We start from the raw sequence: 22055 nt of genomic DNA, 5'->3' as shown, positions 1-22055 counted from the left end.
TTGAATGCTACTCAACAAATATTTTTTAATTTTTAATTTGAAAAACGTTATAGGTTTTTCAAATGTTTTAGAATTTTAGTAATTACTGTATGTAGCATTTTTAGTAATATTATTATTTTTAAGTATGTCCCAAACATTAAAAAACTAAAAGCAAAACATTGATCGCAACTAATGCAACTCTTATATTAATTTCAAAGGAACATTATTAGTTGCAAAACTTTTAATAGAGTTTAACTAGTTGTTAGTCCTCAATGTTGTTTTATATTCATAACAGAAACAATTCTTCATACAACTAACCCCTACAGCACGGTGGAGGTGACGACCACTGTCCGTCCAAGGTGCAGTAATTGTCCATGTCACTACCGGGTTTGGGGGTCTGGTGGTCGGCCTCACACGTGAACTGGCACCTTGACCCGAAAAAGTTGCCGTTTGTGCAATTCTTCACCACCCTTCTCAAATTTGTTTGCTCAGGACATACAATTGCTGTTTTGATTGTTTTTGCGTTTATAGGTTTATACCAGATATTTATAAGTTGAGTTATTAAACATCCTGCTTCGATAAGGTATGAAGTTAGTTTAAAAAAAGTTGAGAAAGAAGAAAATTTCGTTTATATGTGGTAAAAAGTTTAATTTAAGAATTTTTTTACATGTAAACGTTGTTAATAAAAAAATTTTTTAGAACAATGTACTTTAAACTAGTTACATTTTATTAACACTCAACTAACGGGCGCAGTGTGGAGGGGGGTTGTTGAACTCGGGGAACTCCTTTCCATCGACGGCAGAGCAGACGGTGTCAGCGTCACCAACAAGAATGTAACCCACGTTGCAATCTGAGTGGCACGACACTCCCTCCAACAACAAGCTCTTCTTGCAGTACACTTGCCCGTTCGCTGGTGCGGCAGGAGCCTTGCAGAGCGCTGTTCGGTTTATGAAATTGATTAATAGGATTTTACAAGTGTTTGAAAACGTTTTGTTCGGTATAATTACAGTTTTCATTAGTTCATCACTTGTTTTTGTATAAAGTTTTGTACACATGTCTTAATCCTCTTTGCTTTAAGTTTTAGTAAGATTTTAACCAATGTTAATCAGTTTAATATCAATTTTGAAGTTTCAAAAAGCTTTTCTTACAAACGCCTGTAAAGAACTACGAGCCAAAACTATCAACATACTTTTACAGTTTAATGAGCTTTCGATTTATAAGTTTACTACAATATACAGGTAAATGTTTTTTTTTCTACTAGTGTAATAAAACCTATTAAAAATATATATAATATTTTGTAACACTCACGCTGGCACACGGGAGGTGGGTTGTTGAAGGTGGGATCGGATGCTCCATCTTCGAATACACAAGTCGCTTTCTTGATGCCGTCCAGATGGTATCCTGTCAAAATGTGTCGATTTTACAAACTTGATTTGATATAATAAAATTTTAAATGTGTACTCTGGTTGTAAACATGGAAAAATGAATTTTTACTCACTTTAGTATTTTTAATGTTAAACACAACTTACCGTCGTTACAGCCGGAATAGCAAGAAACTCCCTTCTTCAAGTCATCTGACTCGCATTGCACGTAACCGTTAGTTGGCGCTTTAGGGGCGTCGCATCTCTCTGTAAAAATTATTTAAAATTTATTTCAGTTTATGTTTAGTTTAAACAAAGTCAAATTTTATTTTAGATAACTTTTTTTTAAATATTATACTTATAAGTTTTTGATTAGAAATAGTACAAATAATAAGTTCTAGACTTTTGACCAATAAACATTATACATTTTCAACTTTCAAAACCAAAAACTTTACATACTTTCTCTGCAGTATGGGATATCGAACTTTGTTCCTTTATTTTCAGCAGTACAGATGTTGATATTGTTGCCGATCAGATCGAATTCTTTGATAAAAAAATCAGTATTAACATAAATAAAAATAATAAATACTAAATTTACTCAACTACTTTGATAAAAACTAAAGTCAAAAAATAAAATTTAAAACTATACTTACGATCTCTGCAGCTGTAGTAGCAAGTGACTTTGGTGTCAGAAGTCTGACAGAACACGAATCCGTTCTGAAGTTTTTCCGGGAGTCCGCAGTTCTCAGGACTCAATGGATCTGTTTTGTGATATTTTTGACTAAAACTTGTATTGAAAAGTTTGTTTTTCAGATGAATAACAAAATCTTAATTTGTTCGAACTATAAGTTTTATTAGCTAAACGCTTGTCTGAAAAATGTTTTAAGTAAAGCATTTCTTTTTAAATATTTTTTATTATATTTTGTACTGATGAAAATACATTACATGCGTGTTCGTAAAAACCTCATTATTAATTTTTACAATAAGCTTACGCAGAACAAATTAGTTTAAACGTTTAAAACTTCTGAAAAAAAAACTTCTTTTAACTAACCCTGCTGTTGCAGGCATGCAGTTTCTTCTCTACCGTTGCACCCGTCAAAAGGGCAGCAACACCTGCAGACAGAACCTCCCTTCTTGTTACACTGGGTTGGATCCCATGCGGGGCGCGGGTTCTGCAGGTGAATATTGTTGAATAAATAAAAATAAAATTATACTGATCTATGAGCTATCGGTAGCATCAACTATAAATTCAATATTTTTTAAGAAAAAAATTATTCAACAAAACTTGTTTTAATTGCCTAGAAACTCAAGTAGTTAAGAGTTGTTTAAAACATTCTTAAGGTTCTAAAAGTGTAAGTTGGTGAACAAATAAGTAAAAATTAAAAATTATGCTGAAATAGATGCTGACTTACGTTGGTAACATCAACTGTATTTTTGATAAACTTTTTTAAGGCTGAATGCAACGATGGTTTAACTTGTTTTCTTAGAAGCTTATGATATTCGAAGTTGTTGAAAAAATATAATGACTCAATTGAAACAAAACTAACTGCTTGTTAGACAGTATAAGCTTTTAAATATTTTTAACTTTAAGGTTTAATAGCAATGATATTTTTTTTGATATAAGTAAAAAACCACGTTTACCTGTACTTCGTTGTTGTGGCAGGCCAGATCTTGCTTGCACCTCCTAGTGATCGATTTTCTTCCGTCCTGGTACAAGCGTGTCTCAGAATAACAACTTTCCTGTTAAAATTGTTTAGTCAGTACAAGCTATTACGGCGCATTTAATAAAAAGAGAATTGTGTTCTTATCATAAATCTTGTTATTGCACCTAAACGTTATAGTTCATTTAAGTATAACGTTTCAATTTCGGTAAAATATTTACTGAATCAAGTAATTTTTTTACTTGAACAATATAAATATATTTTAATACCTCATTAGCCCTGCACCTGGTCAATTTTCCCTTCAGTTGGCATTCCTTGTCATTAGCAGCATTCCTACATTCCCAACAGTGTAAAGCTATAAATAAATAAAAAATATACTTTTAATATTTTAAAAGTTATCAATATAAAACTTTAACTACTAATAAGCGAAATTAAAGTATTCGTTTTGAGAACCGAAAAGAGTAGTTTACAAATTCTGTTATGTTTTATAAAATTCAAAGATTCTATTCGTCAAGAATTATTTATTACAAGAATTGTGATAAAAATAAGTTACTTATAGTTCCTTGAGCATTGCTTAAAAACTATTGCGATTAACAAAACTACTTATACTAAATATGTAAATATTTTTTTATAAACAAACCTTGTATAATAGGAACTGCAACAGCAAGAACTAAAACAACTGTTTGTAAATACTTCATTTTCTATCAGATAAATATAAATTATATGTATCTGTAAATGAACTTGTTTTTGTTTTTTCTAGCAAAAAATGAGAGTGTTTTATAACTAATAATGATTTTCTTATGTTCCTATAAAATTTATAAGAAATATTAAAAAAGTTATTTCTTTAAGATATAATACAAGTTAAATTTCATATATTGTTTTTGATTTAAACGCTTTAAAATCTAAAGTTTAAGTTATTTAGTTTAGAAGATTTAATTATTTATTTTAGTAAGTTTTTTCATGATAGCAAACTACTTTACTATTACTTTGTACTAAAAAAACTTAAAGCTAGTTCTAACATGAGTTACTATTAAATATATATGCATTAGTTTCAAACTTTTTTAAAGATACAAAAACCAAGTATAGTTCTTATTGATTGTAAAAGTTTATAATATTTCTACGACTGAAAAATGACTAAATACTTTTATTAGAATAAAAATATAATTTTAATAATTTATCGTTTTAAAAATTCAAATCGCTCGTAAAAAATAAGCAATTGTTAAAACAGTTAACTATTTTAAAGTTTAACACTAAGTAATTTAATGATAAATTTTTTTTGCAAAAGTTCTTACAAGTTACATTGCTGCTAACGTTGTATTGCTAGTACAAATTCATACTGACCTGTTGAAACAAAACTCAGCTTATATACTTCCTTACGTCTAAGTATAGCCGCTCTAATCACCCTCCATCTTGTGATGCTAATGATCTTTCAAAGTCATCAGTTTCTGTCTATTCAAAGCAATTAAGCGGCATGAATTTAAACTTGTTGCGTGTAAGGAAGAACTAAAGTGCTAATTGCAACATGCAATGTGTTAAGCTGTGAGATTCGCGTTAGAAATAAATATAAGTTGCACGTTTAGAATAATTATAGAAACGTTTGCAGCAACCATGCTAGCATGTAGATTACCGTGCTGTTAGCAAGTTTTGAAAAAATTTGTTATACGGGCTATACCAACTTAACTTGTACCTTTAAAAGCAGTACCGTAACAAAACCTTTTAAGAAAGTTAAATGTATTATGTGATCACATAAACAATGATAGTTATTATTTAAACATAAACAAAAAAGTTTGCATGTTATTATTTTTTATTTAAAGTGCACGTTTTGTCTAATATTAGAAGTAAACAAACGGCAAGCACAAGTTTGGTCATATGCTAGTACATCTATATCTAGCGTAGTTTTCATCTATATAAACAGTTTGCTTCTACCAATACCATTCATTATGTATACAGCTCCTGTAGAGTAATGTAAACAAAAGTAAGAAGTTAAGTTGCTCGTTTAAAAGCACTAAAGTTTTTAAAGGAAGTATCAAAGAAGAAGCAATATTTGTATTTAATTGAAAGTGTTTGTTGTAAAGAATTTTAAGTATATAAACTTAAAGCTAAAACTAAGTATGATTATCATTCGAAAACTGTGTATAAAGTGATCTTGAAACAAATTAACAAAAATAAATAGCTAGATAAGCATTCGACTTGCGAAAAACAAAGACATAGTGCGTAAGATCTGAATAAAGAAGTACATAGATAAGTATAAAAATGTCTAAACAGAATTTTAAATAAATAAAATTTATAGAATTTAAATATTAAAAATGGCAGCAAATTTTTTATATGTTTATAAAACCTGTAATTTATTTTATAAAATTAAATTAAACGAAAGGGTAAAATCAAAAAGATTGCAGTGTTAAGTAAAGCACACTCTTAATTGTATGTTGTTTGTATTAATACAATTTTCTTTTTAATGTAAACAACTTATTACCACTGTTTATTACTTTGTAGTCTAGTTATAAAAGAAAAATGTAAATTTTATTTTTAATTTATTTTTATTTTTATGCTATATATTTTGAATAAGTAAATAAGTTAAAAACCTAACTATTCTTGTGTAAGTACAAAAAAATTAAGTCAACAGATAAAATTAGAACTGCTTACACTTTTGTTTACAGATAGATTATTTGGTAACAATATGAAAGTTTTACTAGTTTTAGGACTTATTGTATACGTCTACCTACCAGCTATCCAAGGTACAAAGTATTAATTATTATTATTTTTTTAAAGTGCTTATTCTATAAACGATGTTAAAAACTAATACTTTCTGGTGTATTTTATTTTTAGTAACTTATGATAGAACAACTATTTATTGTTTGTATATTTAGGTAAAATCTGTTTTTTCAATCAAGAAAGATTTCAATTGAGTTAAACTTATTTTAAAATATTTTTTATGAAAGCAAATGATATTAAGCTTAAAAATTGAAACTACTGTTACATCATTAATAAATTTTTATTTTAAAATTACATTGCTAGAAAACTTTCAAATGCATTTAAGTTTTTACACTGATGATAACACTTTACTGTATTTGTTTCTTTTAGTTATTTTTGGTTATCTTTTTAGCTTTACATTGTTGGGAATGTACTAATGCTGCCAGTGATAAAGAGTGTAAACAAAAAGGAAAATTACAGAGATGTCAATCTAGCCAGGTTTAAAGTTATTGCATGATTACTAAATTTATTGAGTTATAAATGCTGAAACAGTACTTAATTGCTATTGCACTCAACTTGCTAACGAACAATTTCGCAGGAAAGTTGTTTTTCTGAGACACGATTGTACGACGGAGGCAGAAAATCGATTACTAGGAGGTGCAAGCAAGACAGAGCTTGTGAAAATAACGCTATTCAGGTCAGTTCGATACGATAACAGTAAAAAATGATTTTACTTAGGTCAAATTTTTGTGGAGTAATGTAGTTTAGTTTTAAAAGCCTGTAATTTTTTTTTGGTTTTAGCAATCTTAAATATAGTACTCGTTTAATAATTTTTCAACTCTAATTACGTTTAAGAGTGTATGTATAGTAGTGCAGAAGCAACATCTCCAGTCATTGTTTATGAAAAATACTCTCATCATTTCTTAAGCTTTATTCCATTACATAAGGAAACAACTGAGATAACAAAGTTTACACACGATGTTACCAATTTAGTAAATTTCCTACATCAGTAGAACTTTGAAGTACTCATTTATTTATATTTATATCTATAGAATCCACGACCCGCATGGGATCCGACCCAGTGTAACAAGAAGGGAGGTTCTGTTTGCAGGTGCTGCTGTGGTTTCGATGGTTGCAATGGTAACGAGGAAACATCCTGTCTTCAGGAGTATGGTTGGTTGAGTTTATTTAAAAAAGGGTTTAGTTAAAAAAAGTGGTTTATTTCTAAAACTATATGAATTAGAAAACTGATAAATTGCAAAGTTTTTTAAGATTTTTTACACAATTGTATTATAAATACCGATAAGTTGCGTATCAAAAGAGAAAAAATTTGAAATAATTTAACTCATTGTTCGCTTTAAACGTTGCTGGTTTCATTTCACGCTCAAGTCTTGTTAATAGTTTAACATTCAATAATAATTTCAACTTTTAAAAGTTAAATTTCGAACTATATACAATATACACATTCTGGGAAAACGTTTAAAGTATAAAATAATGATTTGAAATAATGACTAGCGTTTTTTGTAATTTTCACATTTATCATAGAGAAATGTTTCAAGTATTTGAAAACTTTCATTGTTTAAATCTTATTAAACTATATCTTAATTTAAAATAAAATTGGACGAACGAAATCTATTTAAATTTAGTTTAATATAATTGCAAATACAAGCTTTTAGAAAAGAGTTTAGCTATTGTGAAGTATGTATATGATTCAGTGTAAAACATTCTTACACGTAAATTAAAGTTTTAAGCGTAAAGTATAAAATTTATTTTTTCCATCACATTTAATTTGTAAATATATTTTGTTAGTTTGATAAATTCACAACTTAACTTTTTCTAGTACAAATCTTTAATAAAAAACAAAACAAACAAATAACTAATTTACACAAAACAGACCCAATAAACCCGGAAAGCTGTGGTCTGAAAGAACATTTGGAAAATGGGTTTGTGTACTGCCAAACAACTGATATTGAAGTGACCTGCTACTACACTTGCAAAGAACGTTAGTATTTTTATAAATGTGGACATAAACGATTTTGTCAACTTATCTTTGTTCATAAAAACACATACTCTAAAAACTTTTGAAATGTTATAAAGAACTATTTATGTCTGATGCGAGTATCAATAAAACAAATAATTAAGTTCTAAAAGTACCTAAATTACCTAAAATTTGAGAAAAAAACAAGCTGTATAAACTAAAAATAGTAAATGCGTATAAATAATTTATACCTCTTTTTCAGAATACAATTTAGTTGGACCGAACATGAATGTTTGTAATATTAAAAATCTTGGATCAGAATTTGAACACCCTGTTTGTGAAGAAAGTAAGTAAACCACAAATATCTATAAGCCTTATATTTACATTACACACGTATAGAATTTGTTGCTTATAAAACGGTCTAGTTTTTACAATCTTATTTAATATAATGAAACCCTCCTTCGTTTGTACTAAAAATTTTATTTAACTTGCAACATAAGCTGTTTAAACTTCAGTTGTTTTAGTTTGTTACAGCTGCAAAAAAAAAGTCAGTTTTTTGTAAGAAAAAAAAACAACCTAATTTATGTTTTCAGAGAGATGCCAGCCACCTGTAGCTCCTGAAAACGGAGAAACCAAGTGTGAATCTGATGACCTGAAAAGGGGAACTTCTTGCGTCCACACTTGCAACCAAGGTTACCATGCCAACAAAGTTATGTCATATAATGATACTGATGTGCACATGCCCATTTTCAAATTATAGTTCTAACTTATAAAGTTCAAGCTGTATTTAAGTCTTAATTTTTAATTGTAAATGACTGAAAAAAATTGTTTATGAACTCAGATCAATAAATGCTCGTAATATAACACTCTTTTGATATAATTGTTAATTTTTACAAACACACACCAGGATACCACCTTGACGGCCATAATGTAACGACCTGTGAATTTTGTAACGAGGCTGCTGATCCAACATTTAACAACCCCACGCCCGTTTGCTTACGTGAGTATCTTTTTTTCTTGTGTTTTACGATTAAAAGTACACATGAAGTTGTTATCAACAAAAACATCGGCGAAAGTTTGCAGAGCAGAAGCCTGGACTCTCGTATGCCGTGAGACAAGCTCAATTGTTGGTTGTATTTAATACGAGCGTACCAGATGTCTTGCCTAGTGGACAATGTATTCAACGTTGCACTGCAAAAGACAATGCTGAAGTCACTGATCAATACTAGCAAACGGTTGTTTCATGCGAAAGCATGATAAACCGTTTGTAGATTGAAGATTACAAGTTTTTCGGTTGTGACTGACTAATAAGTCCTAATGAGGACGAAACCGGTCTCAGTCTACCGAAGCTTGTTGTCTGAAAATCGAATTGGTGTGATCAACCTTTTTGTAAACATGAAGTTCTTATCTTTTTTTAAAATTCAGTTTTTGAGTAGTTTCAATTAAGTGGTTTATTTAGGTTGACTTTTGCGAGTATGAAAACTTAATAACTACTAATTTTAATTCATTAATTTTAATTTTACGAACCATTAAACTTTAAATAATGATTATATAAATGTTATTTTTCAACAAATAGTATTTCTACAGCATTATGCAAAGCACCAGTAGCTCCAGAAAATGGACAAATAATTTGTGAAGATAATTTGTTGTTAGATGGAATATCATGTGTATCTACTTGTAATGAAGGTGAGTATATCAAAATTAAAAAAATACGTATTTCTCTTAACTATCATATTTAAAGTGTGATGGGAATAGTCTCTACATACCTAAAAATTTTATAAAATTTATTCGTAAAAACTTTCAAACTCTTTTAATTTGCAAAATGAATTTGTATAGTAGAACTAAGATAACAATAAACTAAATTAATTTAATATAGTCTTTGTTCTTAGTTTTCTGCTGTTGTTAAGTTGTTTATAAAGTACGGTAATAGTTTAAGAAAATGTAATTTTTTAAGGGTACTACTTATCTGGCGAAAATAAAACAACTTGTAGTAGTTGTGGAGATGACAAAGTTAAATTCGACAATGACATATCTATTTGTTTGCGTTAGTTTTCAACAATGAGTCTTACACGTAGAATTTTTTCTAAATTTAAGTTTGTTAGTAAAACATATAAACTTGTATTATTTTAATTTATAAATTGAATTATCAGAGCAATAACTAGATTCTGAAAAGTTCACTTTTATTGTTACAAAAAAGAATTAAAAAACATAAGATAACAAAAGTATAGTTGTTGTCTTACAAGTAAATTTTTTTGTTGCTTTCTAAAAGTTTAAATCATCTTACTGTAACATCTATTTGTTTCTGTAGCACTCTGCAAAGAACCAGTAGCTCCAGAAAATGGACAAATAGTTTGTGAAGATAATTTATTGTTAGAAGGAATATCATGTGTATCTACTTGCAATGAAGGTATGAGTAAAAGCTTTTTTTAAGTTCAAGTATAGAATTTCATGTTAATATACATTTCAGGATATCATTTGGAGGGAGACAGTAAGACAACTTGTGGATTTCAAAATGATGCAGACAAAATTGACTTCAACAATCCAATACCTGTTTGCTTGCGTAAGTAATATTTATTATTAGTTGAAATGATAGTTGTTTAAGTTTAAAAAATAGTAAAAGATAAATCAAAGTCTAAGGTGTAATTAACGAATACACATTAGATATATCACTAAATTTAAAGCTTACTTTTAATAAGTCTTAAAAGTATCTTAATAGTTTTTATGTTATTTTATACAGCACTCTGCATAGCTCCAGCAGCTCCCGAAAATGGACAAATAATTTGTGAAAATAATTTATTGTTAGAAGGAGTATCTTGTGTATCTACTTGCAACGAGGGTTAGAATTTAAAAAAATTAGTTAACTATTTTACTTGCTGACAAATTTTTTTTGACAATTATCTGAAAATGTGTGGTGATATAAATCGCAAAAACTTTCGAACTATTTCAGATTGCAAAAAGGGTAAATATAACAAAGTTCGAACAACTCTAGTAGTTATTTAATGAACTTAAACTATTTTACACTAAAACTTATTAATTTTTTTAGGCAGTATGTTTTTAAATTATCTAGTTGTGCTAACAATTTTTTCAAATAACTACTATATTTTAAGGATACTATTTAACTGGAGAAAGTAAAACAACTTGTACAAGTTGTGGAGAGGACAGAGTTAAGTTCGACAATGACATACCTATTTGTTTGCGTTAGTATTCGGATTAGTAAAAGTTGCAAATAAAATAAATTTTACCATAGAAATTAAAATGAAATGAACAAACTATATTTTTGCTCCAGCGCTAAGTTTATCAAAGCAAAATACAGCTTTTTAAATATTGTCTATTAATGTTGCACATAAATAAAAAGTAAATATCATACTGTACAAGTTTAGTTGCTGTTTTAATTATGATCTTTTAAAAAATCTTTGTAGCTTATGAATCTCTTCTATTTAAACTAGCAAGTTGTTTCAACAGCTCTCTGCAAAGAACCAGTAGCTCCAGAAAATGGAAAAATAGTTTGTGAAGATAATTTGTTGTTAGAAGGAATATCTTGCGTATCTACTTGCAATGAAGGTATTTTAAGTCTTTAGTTGAGTTGTACAATGTTATGAACTTATGCTGAAAAATTTTTCAGGATATTATTTGGAGGGAGACAGTAAAACCACTTGTGGGTTTTACAACGGAGCGGATGAAATAGATTTCTACAACCCAATTCCTATTTGCTTGCGTCCGTTTTATTTAACAATAGTTTTTACTGATGAAACTTTTTGTTATATAACTAGTGTAAAAACAAACCCAGTTCAAAAGTACACCATATATCTCTAAAACTTCACTAAAAACTTCACTAAACATTTTAAAAACATTTTAAAAGTTTTAAGCATCTTATCGGCTATAAAACTCTGTTGGGTTTTATGAATTGAAAATTCTTATAAAATTATTCAAAAATTACTTGTAAAACTAGTTGTTTATTCAACTAGGAGTAGTTGACATTTCGTTGAGTTTTTGACTCATACAAAAGCATTTGTTTTTTTACTGACTTAAACTAATAGAAAGTAAACATACAAAGTTTAACTTACAAGCTTTTATCGTGGCTGAGCTTATGACGAAAAAAATCAAAACTAATAAATTAATTAAATCAAATAGATTTGTATAATAATTTAATGTACTTTGAACATGTTTACAGCTCTTTGCGAAAAACCCGTAGCTCCAGAAAATGGACAAATAGTTTGTGAAAATAATTTATTATTAGAAGGAGTATCTTGTAAATCTACTTGTAATGAAGGTGAGCTTTGAACATTTTCAAGATCTACAAACTAACAAAACAAATTGTAAATGTTTACCTTTGACAAAAAATACACATACAATACTTACAACATTTAGAAACAATAAAACTTTAAATTAAAGTTAAACTTATAAATATTTAATTGTAATATTTCAAACTTTCCACAACTATTAGGCTATCATATGGAAGGGGACTGTGAAACTACCTGTGGTTTTTATAATGGAGCCAAAAATATTGCTTTTAATAATGCAGTACCTGTGTGTTTGCGTGAGTATTTTTTTTCTAATATAATGTAGAAGTCTAGTGTAGAACAGCTTAGATGATATCGTTGTCTGGAATGTTAACATGTTGTTATAAACATTTCTAATAGAATCTTTAAAAGAAAACATTGTACTTTAAACAAATTAATTTGATTAGTGTTGCCTCTTATTATAGTATTTTTTATTAAGAGGCAAGATAACCGAAAAGTTTCTTTGTACACCAGGTCCTTAGACCAAACTTTTTTAGCGCTTTTTTATCGTACAATAAACAATACATTCATTTTTTACAATATTTTTCAACAGCTCTTTGCAAAACACCAGTAGCTCCAGAAAATGGACAAATAATTTGTGAAAATAAATTATTATTAGATGGAGTTTCTTGTAAATCTACTTGTAATGAAGGTATTTTTGAGGCAATTATTATTGAAACAGCTTATGATTATGTATTGTTTATCAATCAAATCGAATCGTTATGTACTTTGTTCTACATTTACCATGCAATAGTTAAAGTTTTAAATTTTTTATAATTAAGACATTTATTTTCTTATTTATACTTTAGGATTGGTATTTTTTAACAATTTAAATATTTATTTTTCAATTTCTTCAAAGACGTTAGAAACTTTTTTGATAAATTAGAACAAATCATATACTAAAACTTATTTTTAGGATATCACTTAGAAGGAAAAGATGTAACAACATGTGGATTTTTTAATGATAACGAAAGTATTGATTTTAATAATCCAGTACCTATTTGTTTGCGTTAGTTTTACTATTGATTACGTAAAAAATAGTAACTGTATAAAACCGTTTAATTAAATATAAGTAATTGTAAAGTGATTTCTTAGTGTTGTACTTTTTATAATAGTTTAGCTAAAAAAAATGAAAAACTTTTCGTAAAAATTATTTTGAAAGCTACTTCTGAAAAGTTTTACTCCCAATTTTAAAGCATCTTTGGCTTAAAAGTTTTTAAAAAATTATATATTTAACGTTTTACTATATCAATTTTCTAGAATTTTTGTGTTTAATAAATAAATTTTATTATATGTCTCATATACTTTAATATGTTCGTGGTTTATTTGATTTTTTTACAGCACTCTGCGAAAAACCAGTAGCACCGGAAAACGGACAAATAGTTTGTGAAAATAATTTATTATTAGAAGGAGTTTCTTGTAAAGCTACCTGTAATGAAGGTAAGTATATTTCGTAAAAAAAACAAAAAAAAACGCTACCATTTATGTAAAAAAAGTTGAATACTTAGAAATAGGTTACACATACTAAAATAACATGTAAATATTTATTAAACGCTAGTTTAAATTTTTATTCGTTTAAAAAACTAAAACAAACGGTAAAAAGCGATTTGCAGAATTTCTAAATACGCTTTTATTTTTCAATGGTAATTTTCAATGAATTTATAATTTATTTATTTAAGTTTAGATATTTATACTTGCCTTTTCAAAAAAATTTAATTTATCTCATATCAGGTTATCATTTGGAAGGGAAAAAAAAGATCACTTGTGGATTTTACAACGAAACGGAAAATATTAATTTTGATGATGAAGTTCCTATTTGCTTGCGTAAGTTATTATTTATTTACACAACAGTTTTTTCTAAATTTATCAGTATACAAATGAGAAGTATACGAAGTTCAAAAAGTATACAAAGTCGTAACAAAAACAAAACTCTGGCACAAACAATTTAGCAATTTAAACTTATTATAACTAATTAGTAACTACTCTTATACTAACAACTTTAAAATTTATAGTAGTTTTTATATAAATTTAAACTTATAAATAGTGTCATAAGTCTTTCTACACAAATGATATAAGATTTACAATAAAAGTAGCACAGCATAATCATACAATTTTTTTTCTACGGTGATTTATAATATAAAATAAACTTCTAGCCGATCGTAGTTATTGCTAAATAAGTTTTGTAATTCATCAAACTTTTGGCAGCAAAGTAATTTATGTTTAAGTATTTTACACAGCACTGTGTAACGCACCGGTAGCACCTGAAAATGGAAATACTGTTTGTGAGAACAACTTGTTGTTAGAAGGCGTATCTTGCCAATCTACTTGTGTTGAAGGTTTGAATTGTAATTTAAAAAATATAAAATCACAAAAGTCATAAAACCATATGTATTTATAAACATGTTTTAAATGTAACAAGTTAATTGAGCTTGTTTTTTAGGGTACTTTTTAGAAGGAGACAGTAAAACCACTTGTGGATTTTATAATGATGGAGAAGAAATTGCTTTCAACAACCCAATACCTGTTTGCTTGCGTTAGTATTCACTTTATTGGTTTCATTTATCACTGCGGTATAAAAAGTGACTTAAGGTGTCAGAGTTTAAACAGCTTTATTTAAACTTGATATACAAACAACTATTTTTAGGCTTTCTACTCATAAATAATACTGCTTTAATTGTTTTAGGATAAATATTTCAATATTCATACAGCTTATAATATGTTTCATCTATTTTATACAGCATTATGCAAAGAACCAGTTGCACCAGAATATGGACAAATTGTTTGTGAAAATAATTTATTGTTAGAAGGAATATCTTGTAAATCTAGCTGTAATAAAGGTAATAAATGTACTTTTTGTGATTTTTATTCAACAACAACCTTATTATAATTTTAAGTACAAAACTTTGTTTCAAACTCGTTTAAGTTATAGTGTACTAATGTGAAAGTTTTTATACAAAAATCATTTAGGTTAAAGTTTTTAGCTGTTGGTTTGTATTATACACACAACTTTTGAAAAATAAGTTTTACGACTTTACAAGCCAATTATGAGTCATAAGGGATTTTTGTTGTACATTTTTTATTTTTAATGATCGTTATTTTTGATACAACACTTCAAAACTCTCAATGTACATTAACGGTTTTTGTTTTAACTTAAAAATAGACACAAATGCAAAAAATATTTTTATAACTAATAAGCCATATGTGCTACTTAAACTGTTATTCCAACCAAAAACGTGTTTCATTTATCTTAACTTATATTTTACGGTAAATCAGCAAAATGCTGATCACAAATCGATGATTTTTTCATAACTTGCAAAACATCGACTTAGAAAATCTAATAAAGTTAAGTGGCTGTTTAAAATAAACAAACTTTTAAATAAACCGACTGTCGCTTATATTTATCAACTTTATTTTTAGATTAGTTTTAACTACCTGCTATGTTTTAAAGATACGTTGTTATGTAGATTTTATTCTTGTTAAATTGATTTTATGGTAGAACATTATCAGTTGTAAAACGAACTTAACTAATTGATTAGCAAAGTTTTTAATTTTTCTTACGTATGTGTAAATGGTTAAGAATAAATTAAACTTACAGGATATCATTTGGAGGGAGACAGCAAAACAACTTGTGGATTTTATAATGATGCAGACAAAATTGACTTTAACAATCCAATACCCGTTTGCCAGCGTTAGTTTTTAAAAATTAAATTTTTTCTACATCAGTATAGCTGTAAAATGTAAAACAACGAACATCAATATAGTAAACTAAGTTTTCTTTAATAAAAATAAAACGAAAATTTTGTGTTGAAAACATATAAACAACTGCATTTATACTTTTTAGTATCGTACTGACTAATTAAAAAAAAAACCAAACCAACTCACTTTCGTAAAAAATATCTTTGTCGGTTTAGCAGGATTTTAATCTGACTTGAAAGACTACTCAAATTATTAAAAACGAAAATAAATTACTTTAAACTTTTCATAAATATTATATTTACGTACTAAACTGCCGTTTGATTAAACAGGCAATTGAAGTAAATTTACTTTTGTCTTTAATGTATTTGTGAATTATTATATTTTTCTACAGCACTTTGCGAAGCACTAGTAGCTCCAGAAAATGGACAAATAGTTTGTGAAAATAATTTATTATTAGAAAGAGTCTCTTGTAAATCTACTTGTAATGAAGGTAAGTTACAACTTAAAAGTATAAAACAAATTAAAATTGACGTTTAGACCTCAAACTGCTTCACAATTTCTTTTTTATTAACAACTCTACGTATTCAATAAGTTGTTAATAATTTGTAAACTTATATTTTATTCTAAAAATTAGTATAAAATTATTACTAAAAAAGTTAATATATGTCTTCTAGGTTATCACTTACAAGGGGATTGTGAAACAACATGTGGATTTTATAATGAATCCAAAAATATTGCTTTTGATAATCCAGTACCTGTTTGTTTGCGTAAGTTTATTTTATTTTTAAGCAAAACTGGAAATAATTTCATATCACTCGCAAAAGAATTTTGTATCAGATTTTGTATCAAAGCTTTAAAGTTTTGTTGAATTTTTTTTTATTGTTTATTAAAATCTATTTTCGTGGTTTCAGACAACTTAGATTATTTTTATTACAATAGTTGTTGTTCTATATCTTATTTGTAAATTGAAATAGTATTAGCTTAAAACGCTTATTATAATTTTTACCACAATTTTCAACTAAAGCATTTATATGAAAAGTTTCATACAGCATTTTTTTACAGCACTATGCGAAAAACCAGTAGCCCCAGAAAATGGACAAATAGTTTGTGAAAATAATTTGTTATTAGAAGGAGTTTCTTGTAAATCTACTTGTAATGAAGGTGACTAATAATATATAAAATATTAACATATTAACCATTTAAAACTATTCTAATTTAAATATTTGTTGTACGCTAATAATTGAAACAAAAAAGTTGTCGTAATAATTAACTACAAGAAAAATGAGGGAAATGGAAAGCTAGAAAAACATAACTTTTTAAATAACAAGTTTTTTTTATTTAAACTTATTTTCTCATTAAGTACGTCAGTATTATGATTTAAGTATTTAAGTATAAAAACATAAATTTCAAAAAGCTAGACTGTTTTGTTTTAAAAATATAGTGTTAAATAACTTTATTTAGCTTCTTTGACCATATTTAAACTTTTTTTTCTTTTTAAGGATACCATTTGGAGGGAGATAGCAAAACAACATGTGGATTTTATAACGAAAGAGTTGAGATTGCTTTTAGCAACCCAATACCTATTTGCTTGCGTAAGTTGAAAAACATTAATCATTTTTACCTACTAGTAACCACCTAATAGTCTTTTAGTTTATCGAAAGTTATTTTAGTTTTTTAGGTTCACTAAAAGTTCTTTAAGAAAAACTATGAATGAAAATTTTACATCGCCGTACAATTTTTGCACAAAATAAAGCTGTAAATAGTTACTTAAAAATTATATAAAATACACTTTTACTTTCTACAGCTCTTTGCAAAGCACCAATAGCACCGGAAAATGGACAAATAGTTTGTGAAAATAATTTATTATTAGAAGGAGTTTCTTGTAAATCTACTTGTAATGAAGGTAAACTTGTGTAAACTGTTAACTTATAATAAATGCTTTATGAGACCAATTTTTAAATAAATTTTATCTCACTTTTAAGTGTTTAGTATTTTTTAAGCTAAATAAAATAATACTATCATATAACTTGTCTAATGCATAATTCGTTCACTGTATACTTTTTTCAAAAAACATTTAATATAAAACAAAAGTTACTTTAAGTAACACTAAATTATTTTTTTTATTAAAACATCATCGAAACTATTCAGGATATCATTTATCGGGAGAGTGTATGACAACATGTGGATTTCAAAATGATGAAGAAAATATTTTTTTGATAATCCTGTACCAGTGTGCCTACGTTAGTTTTATTTTTGAACAGTGTTTCATTATATGTTGCAACTATTCACTAACGTTTATAAGCTTGACTTTAATGTAGACTCAAAAACTTTTTTACAAAAAATATTTTAAAAGATTTCTAGGTCAAAAATTTAATAATATTAATAAATACATTCTTACAGCACTCTGCGAAGCACCCGTAGCTCCAGAAAACGGAAAAATAGTTTGTGAAAATAATTTGTTACTAGAAGGAGTCTCTTGTAAATCTACTTGTAATGAAGGTTAGAGCTTGTTAAGAAGCATCAAAATGCTGTATTTATTATGAAACATAAGCTGTTTATGTTTATTATAATTGAAATCCAAATAAGTTTCATAAGTTTGTACATATCACATAATAATTTTGCATTGTAGGATATCATTTGATTGGTGAAGATGAAACAACATGTGGTTTTGAACCAGGCTCAGATCAGATTCAATTTAATAATGATATACCCGTTTGCGAACGTTAGTTGTAAAAACTAATAAATGTATATTAATAATTTGAATAACGTTTGATTCCGTTAAAATACAAGCTCTTATTTTGTTTTTAATGAAATCAATTTTTTTAAACTGAATAAGGAATACTCAATCAATATCTAAGTACAAGTTTTTTAGCTTTCTTTATCTGCAACTAAACTATTAAACATTTACACAGCGTTGTGTAAGAAACCGAAGAGGCCTCTCAACGGAAAAGTTAAGTGCAAAAGTCAAGTTTTATTGGAAGGTGTACAATGCGTGTATGAATGCAATATTGGTAAGTTATTAGTACTTTTGAAATAAATTTGCAGTTCAAACTTTTGGTTTTTACTATTAAAAAAATTAAAATATTTTTACAAAGAAAGTGATTAACAAATTTAGTCAGTAGGAGTGTATAACAAATTTTTTAATTGAAACAGGTTACATCAAGATAGGAAGCGAAGAAACGATTTGCGCGAGTGTCGAAGGCAGACAATTTCCTCAGTTCAACAATCCTGTTCCTTATTGTAAACGTTAGTTGGTAGTATAGCTACACTAGCTTTTTTTAAACACAGTCAAGTTACTAGCTAACAAAAGCGTTAAGATTCAAAAACTTTTTAAATTTCTTATAACACAAAAACTAATAATTTTTGTACTTTTTAAAATTGACTTAAATAAATCTGAGTCTTTAATTTTCTAAATTTAATTACTTAAAAAAGTAGTCTGATAAATAGATATTTTTAGCCTCATTAGTTTTATCTTAGAATAATAAGTTACATACCAGAAATACAAAACTCTTAAAAACTTTGTTCAAACTTTGCAACAGTGACAAAGCTCCTACTTCCAAAAATAAATTCTTAAACTAACAACACATTTTTAATACGCTTACCGTTGCAGCTGTTGTGTGCCCGGAGCAGAGGAACTTGAGGCGAGTCGTGAAGAAATGCACGAGAGGAAACTTCTTCAGTTCCAGGTGCCGCTTCCAGTGCGAATCCCCGCACCAGACCCCCAACCCCGGCGACAAGATGGACAACTACTGCACCCTGGACGGAAAGTGGTCGTCACCGCCACCTTGCTGCAGACGTGAGTTTGAAACAAAACATTTGAAGTAAAATGTTAATAATAAAATTATGTTGCTAGCGGTTGTGGGTATTGCGCATACTTTACTAGGAGTAGTCGAGAATAAAAGCTTTGTTTCGTTAGCATGAACGAAACTTTAAAGTGTTATATGAGTTGCATTATATGATTTTGAATGCATTCATAATAAGAAAAAATCATATAACACAATTTTCAGTAAAAGACATTTACAGTATCTATTCTTTGTTTTATTTACAAAAATGGCTTAAACATGTGGGTTAATTATTTTTACATTGTTCTGTTAACGCTAGCTCTCCAAAAGTAGCAAAATAGAAACAGCAAATTAATTTTTTTGATATAAACTTCAATAAAATACTTTCAGTACCGCACCCTCCCCACTCAATAATGGACTTCTTCATTCTTCTGGACTCTTCATCATCCATCAGGCAACACAACTGGGATCAGATTGTCCTCTTTGTTAACGGGATTCTTAAGTTAGTTGAAGTGTTAACTTATTAAAATTATTGCTTTAGTAAAACATTAAAATTTTTACTAACGTTTTATTTTTACCAAGCTTATTTTTTATCACCTAAAAAGTAATGATACTTGATTTTCAAAACCCTTTTATTGTTATAAATTAAAATTATAAAGTGTTTTTTTAGTTTTAGTGTAAAAAAGTAATTTTTTATCAAGATTTTTATAAATACAAAAACAAACTTGAAGTTGCTTGTTCGTCAACTTTTCACATAGAAAAAAAGACTACTTCAACAAAAGCAAACTTTAACTTCAAAAACATTCAAACTGTTGTTATTTTTACAGTCAATTCGTACTCGACAAGGAGTACACTCAAGCTTTCGTGTTGAGGTTCAATGAGAATGTAGACGAAGAAAATCAGGTTTTGTTGAACAGCAACGAGAACAACGATCAGGTGTATGAAGCTCTGTCAAGTATTCCGTACAACGGCAGAGGTTTGTGGTTTTAATAATTAACAAATTTTTTGCTTGTTGTTATTGTTTACGTAAACTTAATTTTGACTTTTCTATGCTAGTTTCATAGTTTTTATGATTATAAACTAAATTGTAACGACTTAAAAAATTTTAAATATTTAATAGTGAATTTTTTTGATCATTTTTTAAAACAGCAGAGGTTTGCTATTTAAGTTTAACTAACGCTTGTAAATACATTACATTGTTATCATTTTTTTCAAAAACAATTTTTTGTTGATCTTCATATCTTTAAGCTTTAAGAGTTTTTTGAGTTAGACTTCTTAAGGAAGCTAAATTATATAAATTCACCACAACCAGGCACGAAGACGGGAAGGGCGCTGAGGTACGTGAAGGAGGTATCGATGAAGAAGAGCTTCAACAGGGATCACGCCAAAGACGTCGTGTTGCTGTTGACCGACGGAAGAAGTTACGATGACGTTGATGTTCCCGCCAAACACCTCAGGGATGCAGGCGTTGAGGTATGACGGAATAATACTATAATTTCCGATATACTTGAAAAAGTCTTAGTAATAAAAAGCTTTATGTTTACCTTTAACTACATGTTGTTTAGTCAAGATTTTTCTTGAGACGTATCCTCACTATAAGTTATCTGTTTTTATTCCCCTAAGTTTAAAATCCTCTAAGATTTCTCTTTTAAGTTCGAAAACAAAGTGCATTCATTTACAAAGAGTTCTAATAAAAGAAGAAACATAAAACTGACTCTTTTTTTTTTCTCAGATATTCGCCGTTGGAACTGGGCACGCAGCCAAGAAGAATGAGCTGCTGGCCATAACCGGAAGTGAAGACAATTTATGGACTGACGTCAGCGATTACGTAGCTGTTGCTAAGCAAATTGGGGACTACATAGTCAGAGACTCGTGCGATTGCAACTAGGTGACGTTGGAGTGTTGTAAATAGATCTAGATACAGATCGAAATTGTATATAAATTGTGAATTTGGAAATGTTTTGTAAACAGTTTTTTTTTGTGCAGTAGTGTATATATTTGTAAATGTGCCTTTGTTTAAAGTTTGTACAAATTGTTTCTAAATTGTACAGTGCTTGTATTTTTTAAATAGTTCGTGATGTAAATAAACTTTGGTATTGTGAGCAAAATCGTGGTACTTCTATAAAGTAATAAATCACAGAAGTAGATAAAACATACTCATTCAAAAAAATTAGGTCAATTTTGAGTCAAACTCAGTTAATAATGTCTAAAATAACAATAAAACTGTATGTTTTATATTATAGTTGTTTACAGAATTTCAAAAACTTTTTTTTAATTTTGTCCATAACTCTAATATATAAAAGGACTCAATTTTATTTACCTAAATTACTTTTATTCTAAGACCTTTGACAAGTTTTGATGTTGGTTTAAAAGCACAGCCTTAAGTTTTTTTTTACTTTTAGTGTAAAAAGATAGGTTTAGTTTAATTAAGTACTTTTCATTTAACTTAAAAGTTTTTAACACAACAATTTTTAAATGTTTATTTTTCTTAAACTGTACACTTATAAAGTTATTATTAATAAAAAAAATGGCAAAACAAAATAAAAATATCAAAGTTTTCTTATTTCTGTACTAGAGCAGATCACTTAAGCTTAATTAATATATTTATTGTGCATATTACATAACAC

The 22055-nt window shown here is 27.9% G+C and overlaps 2 protein-coding genes across 2 annotated transcripts; one reads left to right on the top strand and one right to left on the bottom strand.

Moving 5' to 3' along the window:
- Window positions 1–297: 297 nt before the first annotated feature.
- Window positions 298–3699, bottom strand: LOC145847719 (E-selectin-like; the record flags this gene model as incomplete). Its single annotated transcript, XM_082953692.1, has 10 exons — window positions 3642–3699; window positions 3271–3356; window positions 2982–3080; window positions 2392–2512; window positions 1994–2101; window positions 1800–1883; window positions 1509–1607; window positions 1288–1380; window positions 725–916; window positions 298–483 (listed from the first exon to the last, which is right to left on the bottom strand). Coding segments are annotated over exons 1-10 (1126 nt in total), but the record flags the coding sequence as incomplete, so codon positions are not given.
- Window positions 3700–5678: 1979 nt separating this feature from the next.
- On the top strand, window positions 5679–21316 carry LOC145847718 (sushi, von Willebrand factor type A, EGF and pentraxin domain-containing protein 1-like). Its single transcript, XM_082953691.1, has 38 exons — window positions 5679–5684; window positions 6291–6389; window positions 6745–6865; window positions 7587–7694; window positions 7933–8016; window positions 8264–8362; window positions 8578–8670; window positions 9258–9356; window positions 9625–9714; window positions 9979–10077; window positions 10138–10230; window positions 10408–10506; window positions 10778–10867; window positions 11133–11231; window positions 11293–11385; window positions 11842–11940; window positions 12115–12207; window positions 12504–12602; window positions 12867–12959; window positions 13292–13390; window positions 13682–13774; window positions 14188–14286; window positions 14391–14483; window positions 15546–15638; window positions 16038–16136; window positions 16321–16413; window positions 16709–16807; window positions 17146–17238; window positions 17451–17549; window positions 18047–18145; window positions 18276–18368; window positions 18559–18657; window positions 18800–18892; window positions 19257–19442; window positions 19819–19930; window positions 20256–20404; window positions 20741–20901; window positions 21161–21316. The coding sequence occupies exons 1-38, from the start codon at window positions 5679–5681 to the stop codon at window positions 21314–21316; spliced, it is 3864 nt and encodes a 1287-aa protein (XP_082809817.1).
- The last annotated feature ends 739 nt before the right edge of the window (window positions 21317–22055 follow it).

This window comes from Thalia democratica, unplaced genomic scaffold (genome assembly GCF_965202585.1).
Source record: "Thalia democratica unplaced genomic scaffold, ktThaDemo2.hap1.1 HAP1_SCAFFOLD_1060, whole genome shotgun sequence".
Classification (NCBI taxonomy): Eukaryota; Metazoa; Chordata; class Thaliacea; order Salpida; family Salpidae; genus Thalia; species Thalia democratica.
The sequence above is the reverse complement of the archived record's forward strand: the minus strand, read 5'-3'. Positions and strand labels throughout refer to the sequence as shown.

Bases quoted from the DNA above. Each gene is read 5' to 3' on its own strand.
- LOC145847718 (XM_082953691.1), top strand. The intron at 7,695-7,932 runs GTTAGTATTTTT...CCTCTTTTTCAG, and splicing joins CTACTACACTTGCAAAGAAC to AATACAATTTAGTTGGACCG. The intron at 8,017-8,263 runs GTAAGTAAACCA...TTATGTTTTCAG, and splicing joins ACACCCTGTTTGTGAAGAAA to AGAGATGCCAGCCACCTGTA.